At 38.7% G+C, this 13,930-nt stretch overlaps 1 protein-coding gene across 1 annotated transcript in view; it reads left to right on the forward strand.

The window, feature by feature from the left end:
- Positions 1–13,930, forward strand: part of LOC124555630 (calcium-dependent secretion activator-like) — a 1,496,314-nt gene that overhangs the window by 1,399,774 nt on the left and 82,610 nt on the right. The window contains exon 35 of the mRNA XM_047129606.1: positions 289–434. Coding sequence (XP_046985562.1) covers positions 289–434 — 146 coding nt within the window. The remainder of the gene's footprint in view (positions 1–288; positions 435–13,930) is intronic.

A 13,930-nucleotide genomic window follows, 5' to 3' on the forward strand; every position in this document is an offset into this window, starting at 1 on the left:
TAATCCCTCATATAAAGTGTATTAGTTACTTGCAATTTTATTCTGAAATTGTCCAGATAATGTTATTTCTTTACAGTTAGAATAGTGTAGATATCAGATATCATTTAATACTGTAAAAGTAACAAGAATACCTGAACTGTTCAGAGTCGTCTTAGGTTGAGTGAAGTAATTTAACCACATGAGCTTCAGGTTTTAAATTGCTCTGAAATTTTAATATATTCCTTATAAATGTTTAATTCTCTAATAACAAATATATGAATCTGATCTGTATTGTGTTTTTGTCTCCAGAAACTTTATTCAGATTTTGAACTCCAAGGTGTAATGGAAGACAAATTGAATTCCAAGACATATCAAACAATTTCACAAAGAATGCAAACTGAAGAAGCGACATGTGCCCTCACAATGAACACTCGTCATGACATTGAAGATTCTGAGTATGTTGCCTATTTGTGTCTCTAACTTGTTCAGTTCTTCTATGTTTTCTTTTTTAATGGCATGCTGACATCAACTAGATATTTTTGGAAGCCTTATAATTCTCAATAATAATAGTTCTGCAATATTTATATTAGAAACCTAAGCTACCATCAATTAACATTTTTATTGATCATTAGATAATAAGTTTCACCTATAAGACAAATGCTTCAACCCCCCTTCCTGTAATTAACTCTTTTTCTTCAAACCAAAATGTCATTGCCCTTTTTTCTGCATTGTTAGTGCTTTTGTATGCAAGAATTCATTTATGTTTTGCATCATTATATGTATGGTAGTAACTAGCAGCATCTGTGCACATTACATTTTTCTTCATATCTTATTTGTTGCATATTTCTGGTGACCCACATAAAACTAAGTTCATGCAGTCTACTTGTGTGCAAATTTCACCACAGATTGGAGACTTCTATGTAAAACAGATAAATTTAAATTCTTCTCAGTTGTTCTAATAGGTTACTTCAAGAGTCCATCTGCGACTTTATGTGATGATAGGCATCATTATTGATTCTTACTATCCTCTAACAGTACATACAGTCAAATTTGCCCCTTAATAGCTACACTTCTAAGTTTCCCTGCTTTCAGAACTTAACAGCAAAGGGTATTGTTCATGAACAGTAGGACTAATTTGTATATATTTTTTCATATAGGGCACAAAACCCTCGTGATGTGTGGTTGTGAAATTGTAACAGAATGATGGAACTGCTCATTCTCTGTTGCAAACCAACACCCCCCCCCCCCCCCAAAATCCCTACCCCTTAAGACTTAACGTTAAATTTTAATTGCGCAGTGGAATTCCAGTTTCAAAAAATAGTCAAATCATGGAATCCTAAGGTGGAGAATTGCTGTAAAATCCTACTGAATGACTGCTTTTACTCAATGGCTAATTTTACTCAATCAACAAATAATAATAATAAAGAACTGAAGGAAATTATATGTTACTTGAAATGAAATACAAATAAAATTAAATTTATGTTTTATTATATTAAAAGCAATGACACAGCATACGACACAGTGACACGACTATCAGAAAAAGTGACCACAATAAAGGTATGAAGCAGATGGGGGAGTACTTCTGTATCCTAGCTGCACATTCAGTCACTGATATGAATGCAATCCACCAAATGTTTTAGTTACTCCAGTGGATGAATAAATAATAAATGAAATTGATACTATCAATATAAATGTGATTAATGGTACTGTGGCAACAGTATGTCCTCTTTGCAGACATCAGTGGCCTGTTAATGCTGGTGCTTCCACATATTCTTACCAATCTCTTTACGACAATAAGTTGGCCATACATGGTCACATGTGAAGAACCAGAATCTCATTCATCAGGACTCCGACACTCTGAAGTCCCATTCACCATCTGAACTCAAGAGTCATTGTCCACAACCAGTGACCTTTCATCTTCCACATCAAAACCAAGAGCGTTTGTCTTCATGTGTCCCTGTTCTCAGCTCTGCTATTTGCACCATTGTGGCCACAACTACCAAGCAGGGAAAATGTACCTGTTTTTGCCAATAGCATGAAACCCACCAAGTTTAGTAGATCTCCACCAAAGAATGTCTCCAGATGTGGGCCAATCAGAACATATCTTCCTCACCAGTTTTCTTTAGAAATTCCTATCTGATGTTAATAGGTGATCAGCAAACCAGAGTGTTCCTTATACACTTCAGCATTTCCAGAAGCGTAACCAACTTTCTAGGGCCTCCGGGAGGTTCCTCCTCCCACCACATACACCCAGACATTCCAAGATTTCTGATTATTAGGTGTCAGCCAGCACTTGAAACTACTGCCCTCAGCCTTCTACAGAGCCAAACCATGATGAATGCCACGAACCCCATCGTAGGTTGATTGATAGGGAGTTCAGTGAGCCCTCTCATGTGGCTCCTTGACATGCAACCTTGGGTACATAGCCTCTGAATGCCATGTGCTCTCTATTTATTTATTTAGTCTTTCAAATCCTACATGTGTAGAATATATACAAGGATATTGGATATGGTTAGGTATTTACAAGATAAAATACAGTTTGTATTACATTCCTAAGGACTAGATATTGAAGTAATTTAGCAAAGAATCATACATACAACAAACATTAGAGGCAAAATACAAAGTAGAACATTCATATTGCATCTTTATTTTTGTTGTTTGGCTTCTAGGTATTCTGGCAGACTGTAAAAGCAATGATCAATTAAATATGCCTTTAGTTCAGCCTTAAAACTACTGGGTTTACCTACTGATTTAATATGGTTAGGCAGATTATTGTAAATCTTTAACCCAGTATGTAGTGTGCCTTTTTGGTACAATGATGTTCTCACCTGTTTCATATGAAGGTCAGATTTTAGCCTTGTATTGTATGCATGTGTATCTTCATTTTTAATAAGATATCTGGATGTCTATCAATATATTGTTTGATGTAAACTGATGGTTTGTAGATAAAAATGCAAGGAAGAGGAAGAACTGACAATTTTTTTAATATGGGTGTGCATGATTTCATACTGTTTACCCCTTCAATAATTCTTAATATTCTCTTTTGCATCCTGAAAAGTTTAATATTTGTTGTTGCATTGCCCCAGCAGATTATGCCATATTTAATTACTGAATGAACATAGGAGTAGTATACATTTAACAGACTGGCTTTGCTGCAACAAGTTTTTAAGATCCTTATCATGTAGCAGGTTTTGCTTAGCTTTCTTTGGAAATATTCAATGTGTACCTCCCATTTTGTGTAGTTCTGGAGCCAGAGTCCCAGTAATTTTGTGCTGTCAACACTTTCAGGAACTCTGTCCTTAAGTTCTATTTGTATGTTTGGGTGGTGTCTTCCTTTTAAGTTATAGAAGTTCAGTGCTACTGTCTTTTCTTTGTTTATAATTAGCTTGTTATAGCTGAACCACTGTTCTACACTGTTCATTGTTTGGATTGCGGAGTCTTTTAGTTTTTCTTCTGTTTTACCACTAATAAGGAAGCTTCTATTGTCTGCAAATTGAAGGGTACTTTTCAATACCTGTTGTACATAAGATCATTGACATAGAGGAGAAACAAAATGGATCCTAATACTGATCCTTGAGGGATGCCATATTTCACATTTTCATATCGTGAATAGTAGTAGCTGATTTTGTTATGGTCAGTGTATTGCACTTCAACCACCTGTTTGCGACCACATAGGTATGTCCTGAACCACTCATTGGATATACCTCTAATTCCTAATTGGTCAAGCTTCTGCATTAGGGCATTATGGTCAATGACGTCAAAAGCTTTAGATAAATCAAGACATATGCCCGTCACAAACTCACTTGCATCCAGTTTAGTGTAGATTTCATTAAGAAATTCAAATATTGCACTTAAAAAGTTGTCTAGCCTTTCCTGAAGCCATGCTGCGAGGGAGAGAGAATTTTGTTTTTATTTAAGAAATCAGACAATCTCTTATAAAAAAAATTTCTAATTTTTTTGAAAATACGGGCAGTAGGGCTATTGGTCTATAATTTGAAACACATTCTGGATTTCCTTTTTTGAGCAGTGGTTTCAGTTTTGCTGTTTATAGACATGAAGGGAAGGTTCCTGATGCCAGTCCGCCATTGTACAAGTGTGTCAAGGGTTCAGCTAAGGCAAGACAACATTTTTTAATAATTACATCTGATATTCCATCAATTCCACATGAGTACCCTGTCTTCAAGGTTTTTATAACTGAAAAAATTTCTTCAGTATTTGTGGGTGAAAGGAACAATGATGTAGACACATTTCTCACACTACTGGATGATGGAGGTGATATTTTGTTGTGTTCTTCCAGTCCACTCACCAACTGTTCACATACATTTGCAAAATGTTTGTTGAAGGTGCCTGCAATTTTTGTTGGGCAGGAAATCATTTGTCCTTCATAACGTAAGTTTATATTTTATTATTGTTTAGTTTCACTTGTTGTTTGATTTTTTACAAGTTCCCATATAGCTTTAGATTTGTTTTTTGAATTTTCAATGTAATTGTCATTTGCCATTGTTTTAGCTTTCCTTACAACATTTTTGAGGATCCTCTTGTAATTCTTCAAGTACAAATGAAATTCCTGGGGCATGTTGTGTAATCTTCTTTTCTCTGCACAAGAGATTCTAATACCTGTTGTAATCCATTTGTTCTTTTTGAAGTTAGGTAGACATTTTTGTTTTTTAATGGGAATGCAGCTTCAAAGTATGAAGATTTCCATGAATTTTTCAAACTTTTTATTAGTATTTTCACAAGTATACACCTCATACCAGGTTTCTTCACTTAGTCTCTGTATAAAAAAAGTTTATTTGTTTGTTAGTGAATTTTCTTGTTTCTTTTACAAGTTCCTGTTTCTCAGTTGTTTCACTTGGGGTGTGTAAACCAATAAACTGTGATCACTGAAGACAGTATTAAGATTTCCAGCACAGAAATTGTGATTTACATCTGTGTTTATTAATATATGATCAATTGTTGAGCTAGTTGTTGGTGTAACTCTTGTAGGAGAATCTATGGTGGCTTTCATGTTATATGTTTACAGTAGGGCCATTAGGCTTTGCTGGTCTTTTGAGATTTCTTGAAAATCAATATTAAAATCTCCACATATGGTCACAGTTTTCTTGGCGTTTTTTATAGTATTTAAAGCTGCTTGTAGTTGATGACAGAAATCATTTAAGTTCCCATCAGGGCTCCTATATACACAGATGATTATTAATTTTAATGCAGAGAGTTCAGCTGCAGATACTTCAAAAACTTTTTCTCTTCAGCTAACAGTTCAATGGTTTTTATGTTACAATAATCAATGCCACTTTTAACAAATATACATGACCCTCCATGACTGGATGTAATTCTAGAGAATGATGGTGAAACATTGAAGTCTGCAAGTTTTATGACTGACGTTGCATCTTTAGGCAGCCAGTGTTCAGTTATGCACATTACAGAAGTGTTTTTCAGCTCATCAGTACATAAAATTTCAAGTTCACTTAATTTATTTAGCAAACAGAATACTTTTCACACATTCTTAGAACAGAACTACAAGCCTTGACCAATAACTGATTCTGTAGTAGATGGTGCCATCATGTGGTCCCTAGTAAATTATGAGTAGAACATCCAAATGCTGAGGTACATACATTCAAAGAGACTTGCCTGAATGTCACTATTTGGACCTCATACAACATTTCTCATCAAATATACTCCAACATTTTGTTAAGGATGCTGCAGAGAAAGTCTTACATACTGAAACATTAGTCTACACTCAAATGGTACATAACTCTTATTCTGTGTTTTGCATCATAATCAAATTGAATTATGACTGCTTGCATGTAATCAGGTTGAATCTTACAGAGCAGGAAATATTTGATGAAATCTTAATACCATATTTCACTTGCTCACTTGGTGGTGTCAATTACTGATGATAAATTTAATACATTGTATTCTTTCACATGCAGAAAATGTAAAGGTGGATCTCTTGCAGTTGCATTGCTTTAATGATACGTAATGACTTTCCAGCAACTGTAACGCTGTCTTATCATTTGTGATTTCTCTGTCACTGCATAATATTTTATTAAGAAACACTGATAAATATGACATATACCGCCAAATTTTCATTGAAATGAGAAAATCATCAAGTATTTTTTGAATATATGTTATACATTAACTACAAGGAAAAAGAATTAATACAAATGATTTTACATAAGACATGAAGGTCAAGACAAAGTACAAATATGTTTGTAAGGAACATTTTTATCAGTTCACAGTTTTTATGCTAAATTCTATAAAACAAATAACTCTGACAACTATTCTACAAATATGCTAATCTGTTTCTAAGGCACTGAATTATTTTAATTATTACAGTTTACAGAAGCTTTAATACTATAATTACATTTTTTGGTGAACCTAATTATTTTGCGAACTGAATTAATGTCACATATATACAGAGTCAAGTTGGTTCGCATCAGCTAGACTCTGTATATCAGAGCAAATGGCTATAAGTGATCTGAGGACAAGGGCCGTAGTTTTGCTTACATGTGACTACCACACTCATGCTAACGATAATTGCAGAATGTGGTGCCACACAATGTGGCACTGCACAAAACTGACGCTAATAGCATAAGCACCTACAGAACACACACAACACAGATCTGTAAGTCCACAGTATTGGTGAAAATCTGAGAAAAAAGTCCCGAAACACATGAGCTACAAAACGCCACTGTTTCCTGCATATGTACCCTGACATCAATATGGGATATGATCACCATGCGCACATACACAGGCCGCAAACAGGTTGGCATGCTCTGGATCAGGTAGTCAAGCAGCTGCTGGGGTATAGCCTCCCAATCTTGCACCAGTGCCTGTCGGAGCTCCTGAAGTGTCATTGGGGTTTGGAGACATGCAGCAGTGCATCGACCGAGAGCATCCCAGACGTGCTCAATGGGGTTTATGTCTGGAGAACAGGCAGGCCACTTCATTTGCCTGATATCTTCTGTTTCAATGTACTCTTCCACGATGGCAGCTCGGTGGGGCTGTATGTTATCATCCATTAGGATGAAGTTGTGACCCACTGCACCCCTGAAAAGGCGGACATACCAGTGCAAAATAACCTCCCGATACACCTAACCTGTTACAGTTCCTTTGTCAAAGACATGCAGGAGTATATGTGCACCAATAATAATCCCACCCCACAGGTCCATTTCAAGGACATTAAGGGGTTGATATCTGGTTCCTGGTTCATGTCAGATGAAAAGCTGGATAGAACCGCTGTTCAGACTATAGCTGGACTCATCCGTGAACATAACCTGGGACCACTGTTCCAGTGACCATGTACTGTGTTCTTGACATCAGGCTTTACAGGGTCTCCTGTGACCAGGAGTCTGTGGAATGCACTTTGCTGGTCTCTGGGCAAATAAACCATGCCTGTTCAGTCCTCTGCTGACTGTGTGTCTGGAGATAACTGTTCCAGTGGGTGCAGTAAGGTCCCGAGCAAGGCTACCTTCAGTATTCCGTGGCTGTCTGCAGTCACTGATGGTGAAGTATTGGTCTTCTTGTGTTGTTGTACACTGTGGACATCCCGTACTGTAGCGCCTGGACACATTTCCTGTCTGCTGGAATCGTTGCCATAATCTTGAGATCACACTTTGTGGCACACGGAGGGCCCGTGCTATGACCTACTGTGTTTGACCAGCCTCCATTCGCCCTACTGTTCTATCCCTCATAACGTCATCAATATGTGTTCTTTGAGCCATTTTCAACACACAGTCGCCATTAGCACGTCTGAAAAGGTCTGCACGCTTCCTCGCTGCACCGTACTCTGACATGCACCAACACAGCTCTGCGTATGCAGATTGCTGCCAGAGCCACCATGCAAAGATCGCAGGTCAAATGCACCGCATGGTCATACCGTGAGGTGATTTAAACCCGCAAACCACCCAGCAGAGCATTGATTCACCATGTATCAGTATCCTTAATTTATGAGCATGAGTTTAGATGAGGTATTGTTTACAGATGAAAAATGAACCGAGTGCACATAACATAAGTTGTCCCCTATTTGTGTAGACAGTGCAGTAGTGCAGGGGACACCAAAATTGTGCGGGTTCTGGGCTGGAGACCACCATATCACAGGGGAGGTGATGTTAAAGAGCTAAAGTCTGTGTACAACTGTATACCTCATGATACTTCTACTCTACAGCCAACAAATCAGAAAATGATTATATCAACAGATTGAGTAACTATGACCAATAAACAAATGACTAATGAACAGTACTTCAAACATGATCAAACAAGTGTTCTATAAACCACTTCTCTTATGGACAAGATTCCCAGCGGCCTGTAACTTACTTTTAACTGGATAGTAATGAGCCATTTCACATATATATCTGTAGTAGTTACATTTACCAACATCCAGGTCCCTGTAGCAGTTACCCATCCTCTGTGATTTATTACAGTCTTCAAGAATTGTCTTATAGAAAGCCACATCATCTACGACCATGAGCAGTAAATCAATACATACTGAAAAACCCGACTCTATATGCTGACTTATTACAGAAGCATACCCCTATCAAATTAAGACTAGCGCTGTCTTATATGTCATTTCCCTCCTATATAGTTGCATAATCTTATTTGACAATATTTGCTTACGTAGTTTGTTTGATCTAGGCACTATGTAATTTTATGTATAATATAGAAAACATAGAATGCTTAGAATCCCTTTATTAGCGTAAACATATGTGGTTTCATATCCTTCTTACACGTAGCACCTATATTAAATCTCCACACCTTTTGTTAAATATTTCAGTTACTTCCTGTGTATATTACTCTTCCTAAGTGTAGGCTATCTACACTGATGTGCCAAAACATTGTGACCACGTGCTTAATAGCTTTTTTGTCCATCGTTGGAAAGAAATACATCACTGCTTCTGTGTATCAGGGATAAAACAGGTTATTGCTAGGTTTGTGGAGGTATGTGGTAGGCACAGATCATGTAATTCGCACAAATAATGGGACACTAATTTGCATAAACGGTAATGGCGCCTAATAGCAACTCAGATGGTTTCCATAGGATTACATCAAGCGAATTTGGTCACTGAGACATCAACATGAGTTTACTGTAATGATCCTCAAACCACTGTAACATGGTTATGGCAATTATACTGCTGAAAGATGACATCACCATCGGGAAGACAACAAGCAACAAGGGAAGCAGCTAGTTTACAGCTGTCAGTATGTCTTTGACTGCTTCCATAGGTCCCATGCAAGCACAGGAGAATATCTTTGGTAGCATAATACTGCTCCCTTCAGCCTGTGTCCATTGCGCGGTGCACGTTTTGAGCTGCCATTCATATCGATGATTATGTTTGTGGAGAGGACCATTGACCTAGTGTAGCAAAAATTTGATTCACCCGAACAGCCAACATATTTCCAGTGAACAACAGTTGAATCTCAATGGACCCATGCCCACTGCAACCATAATAAGCGATTTCATTTGGTCAACATGTAAACACATAGGGGTGTCTGCTGTGTAGATGAATGATGCACTCTAAATCACATGTGCGTGCACCAGTATTGTGCTCTTTAGGCAGACATGCTACAGATCACCACCTGTCCTACTTTACGGAGAAGAATAGCCTCCAAACCCTATGCCCTGTTACATGTCATGGACGTCCAACCATTTAGCACCTAATGGTAGTTTCACTGTTTTTGTACCTCTTTCCATAGATGCTCACAACAGTAGCACGTGAATATTCATCCAGCTTCGCCATTTTCGAGATACTCGTTCACAGGTTCTGTGTAATAATAATCTGCCCTCTGTCGAAGTCGCTTATCTCAATCAAATATTTTTCTCGGCACTACAGCATTAAGGTGCAACTACCTAGCAGAGTGTACAAGCTGCCTCTGGCATGCTCTTCCCAACACTGCAAAGCACACTTGTGAACGGAAGATGCCGAAGTCAGTAGCACAGGTCAATTTTTTAGAAGTCATTACGTTGCATTAGAGACACATAGTCACAAGTACTGTGGTCGAGTTGAGGCATTTTACTACCACAACACTTAGAAGATGCATGAAATCTTCTAAAGACTGCACATGCTATGCTGAACATTGTATGCATACTGGCAATATGTGAGCCGTGTGTATTTCTCTGCTGCTATAGAACAGCCAAATTGAAACAGTAATGCTCCATATACGTTTCATACTGGAAATATATAATGGTTTAAGCCTCATCAACACATTGGTTCCTTTTCTTAAAACAAGTAGAGTAACATTGCTTATAGGATCCATTCTTAATTTTGTTATAGCTCTATATTTGACAGTATTGTGGTGACCAATGTTCTGGATAGAAGAAAATATATCTCTCCTGCTCTGAAATAACAGTTCCCTATCACTATATTTTGCGTATAGACAGTCCTCCACAGGGCCAAAAAGAACAAGCTGTTTCATGGTTATAAGTCATATCTTAAATGAGCACTGCAGACGGAAATTTGCTACAATAAGCCAGCAAATGTTCCAAAAGGGACCAACAAAGTCAATATGCACTCGTTGCCACAGCGACTTGAGATTTTGGCCAAGCTGAAAAAGTTTGCGGTGGGGCCGCTAGATTTTCAGCACAAGCACAACACTTGACGTCATCTGTTCATTGTGGACATCCAAGCCTGGCCAAATACACTACTAATGTGCTAACTGTGTTGTGTCTGCAATTCTCCTGTCCTTGGTGGAGCAATGACAACACAACTGTTTGTAACACTTTATGAATAAGCACACACAACTGTCCAGCCTCATTTTGCAATAAACTCACACCGGGCTGGAGGAGAGGCTATGCCTACGAGAAAAATATCGGCGCACAAAAGAATTCTGAATGTTTTCACCGAAAGAGGCGAAGCAGTAGAGATATAGTGCAACAAAAGGTCCACTTCTGTTTCCTGTCCAGTTTTTCTAAAATGTAGTGGAAAAGTCTGTAAGAGTTCAGTGTCCTATACATCAATCTGACAACAAGCAGCATCGAATTCAGAATCAGAACCTACAGGAAGGCAAGAAAGGGTGTCAGAATTTACATGTTTCGACATGGTCCGGTACAATATTTCGTATGATACTGTGACAATAACAAAGCCCAATGTTGCAGCTTCTGAGCCATGCGCAGCAGAACTAGTTTGGAAGGATGAGACAAAGACTCAAGTGGGTTATGGTGCGTCACTATGTAAACCTTCTGAGCAAACAGATAATGGTGAAACTTTTGTCATGGCATAGATAATAGCGAGTTCTTTCTTCTCGGTTTGGGAATAGTTAAGTTGGGTCTTGTTCAGTAACTTGGAAGTGCAAGCAATCGACCTGCCCTGTGAACCAAATCTGTGCGGGAGCACAGCTCTGATTCTATACGAAGAAGCGTCCACTGTCAAAACCACAGGCTTAGTGAGATAGAGATGATCAAGACATTTGACACTGAAAAGGGTATTTTTAAGTTTCTGGAATGCATTATGACACTGTTAGGACCCAAACAAAGGCACACTCTTCTGGTGCAAACGATACAATGGAGCCACAATCTGGGCTGCATTGGGTATAAACTGCGTGTATCATCTTCCCGAGAACTGACAACAATTCAGTCACGTTCCACAGGGCGTTGAGGTAGCAGGCCGCTAATGAGATTAAAGGGAATTAACACCTTGGTTATTAATAACATTGCCTAAGTACTGAATTTCAGTCTGGAAAAAGGTACGTTTGTCCAGGTGACGCCTCAAACCTGCAGCTGAAAGTACTTGAAAAAGTGTACAAAGGTTACCAATATGTTTCTCTGGCATATGTCCTGACACCACGGTATCGTCCAAGTAACTTGACCAGAATTAAACTTTTGCAATAAGATGTTCTAATTAGCTTTGGAATATCGCAGGCGTGGAATCTGAACAACCCTAAATGTGTGATGACTACAAACACTCCTCATCTTGTGCAATTTGCAAATACGCATTGTGTTAGTTAATTTTTAAATATTTGCGGCCTGCACCAAGCCTGTCCATAAATTCCTCAGGATGAGGCAATGGATAAGTATCAATTACTGTGTGTGGATTCACAGTGGATTTAAAGTCAGCCGATAGACAAAGTCCTCCAGAAGTTTTTGTTAAGATTACTAAGGGAGAAGCCCATTGGCTAGAGGAGTGAGTATGAGCAATAACACCATTGTCTTTCCATTCTTTGAGTTCACTTACAACTTTGCCTCTAAGTGCATGAGGGACAGGACGCACCCTAGAGTCTTAGATTGCACATTGTCCTTCATTGTAACGTACGCCACAAAATTATTTGCTTTGCCAAGTCTTTTAGAACATAAATCAAGAAACTCCTCAATCAGCTGAGTAACATTCTCTTTTAGGTTGAAAGCAGAAACAGAAAGCACATTACCCTGAATACAAAGGCCAAACAAATCAAATGAATCTAACCCAAAAATATTTTAACAGTCTCTCAAAAGCAAAACAGTAAATGTCACTGTTCTGGTGTGAGACTGGAATGTGGCTGCCAAACCACATGTACCAAGCACTGGTATGTCCTGACCGTTATATTCAGTAAGTTGTGTGCAGGATTTTCTCAACAGTGACAAGCCCAAATGTTCATTAGAGTCACGATTACGCAATATAATTGAAGTGCCAGTTTCTAACTGACGTCACATACAGCATTCAACAACGACTAAGTTCACGAAGAGCTTGTCTGACTGTCAGTGTATAGCACTTTGGCAGAATAAAGGTACATCCTGAATTTGGTCGTTCTTAGAACCAGTAGCTGGTTTAGAAAAAACGACATTCACTGAGTGAGAAGGTGGTCCACACTTTCGAGAGCGAGCATGGTTCTACTTCTTTCTCTGTTGCAAGCTCACACACTGTACATGACTTGGCTTCCCACGAGCAAAGCAAGTCGCTTTCAGCGAAGTACAATGTGGTCTTTTATGTGCAGGAAAGTAACGCGGACATTATTTCACAGCAGGCACATGTGTAGACACTTGTTTACTCTGTCCACAGTGTGGTGGGCTGTTTGCGCTTGGTGGTCGGTCGCAAGGCCATACCTCTTTGTCACTTTGCGTTACATTGCAAATGGGAGCTATCTCGAAGTTTTCCATGGCACTATCACACGGATCCTGATGTTCAATAATTTGTAACACTTATTTCAAGGTAGTATCAGAATATTTGAGAATTTGTTCATGAATGCTACTGTCTGGTACATTGTATGTAATTGCATCACGAATCATTGCACCACTATAGTACTGCCCACAGCTACACTGAATACTACACTGTTGTGTCAAACCCTGATGGTCAGTGACCCACTCACAGTATGTCTGTTCTGGCTTTTTACGCAGTCGAAAGGCCTTGTAAAGAGCTGCAGCAACCTGTACTTGATCCTCATAACACTTAGTGATGTCGGAAACTAAATCTTCAAAATCTAACAACTCTGGCCTACTAGCCAGGAATAACTTCAGAGAGAGTTGGTAAACGCCTGTGCTGGTCGTTGACAAGAAATAAGAAAGTCTCACAGTACCTTGCACTTGATATGTAGCACAGTGAGCATGGAACTGAGCATTGTACTCATTCCATTCCACTTGTTTTCATTAAAAGCTTGGAACGGTGGAATGCACGGAGGTGACGCCATGGATGTGGCTGGCTGTTTTGTTACAGTTGATACTTCAGCAGCTTGTGAATTAATGAGCTGCTGGACTGTCGTCATCTGCTGTGAGATATAGTGGTTCTGAAACTGAATAAACTGCATTAGATCAAAGCCAGCAGCAGCTGGAGATGTAGGCGCAGGTGGTGTAGGAGGTGGGTTAGAGACCATGTTAATGAGAAGAGTGCCGCTACAAAATAATTAGAAGAGATTCAAATAGACAACTATCTGAAGTAGTGCAGCTAGTCTGCAAGAAAAAACACAATTAGTAGCAACGCTCCTCTGAAAGAAAAAAGAGAAATATTAGTGATACATTGTGATGGAGCAGCAAAGAGTGAAGGATTGG

This window comes from Schistocerca americana, chromosome X (genome assembly GCF_021461395.2).
Source record: "Schistocerca americana isolate TAMUIC-IGC-003095 chromosome X, iqSchAmer2.1, whole genome shotgun sequence".
In the NCBI taxonomy this organism is placed as follows: domain Eukaryota; kingdom Metazoa; phylum Arthropoda; class Insecta; order Orthoptera; family Acrididae; genus Schistocerca; species Schistocerca americana.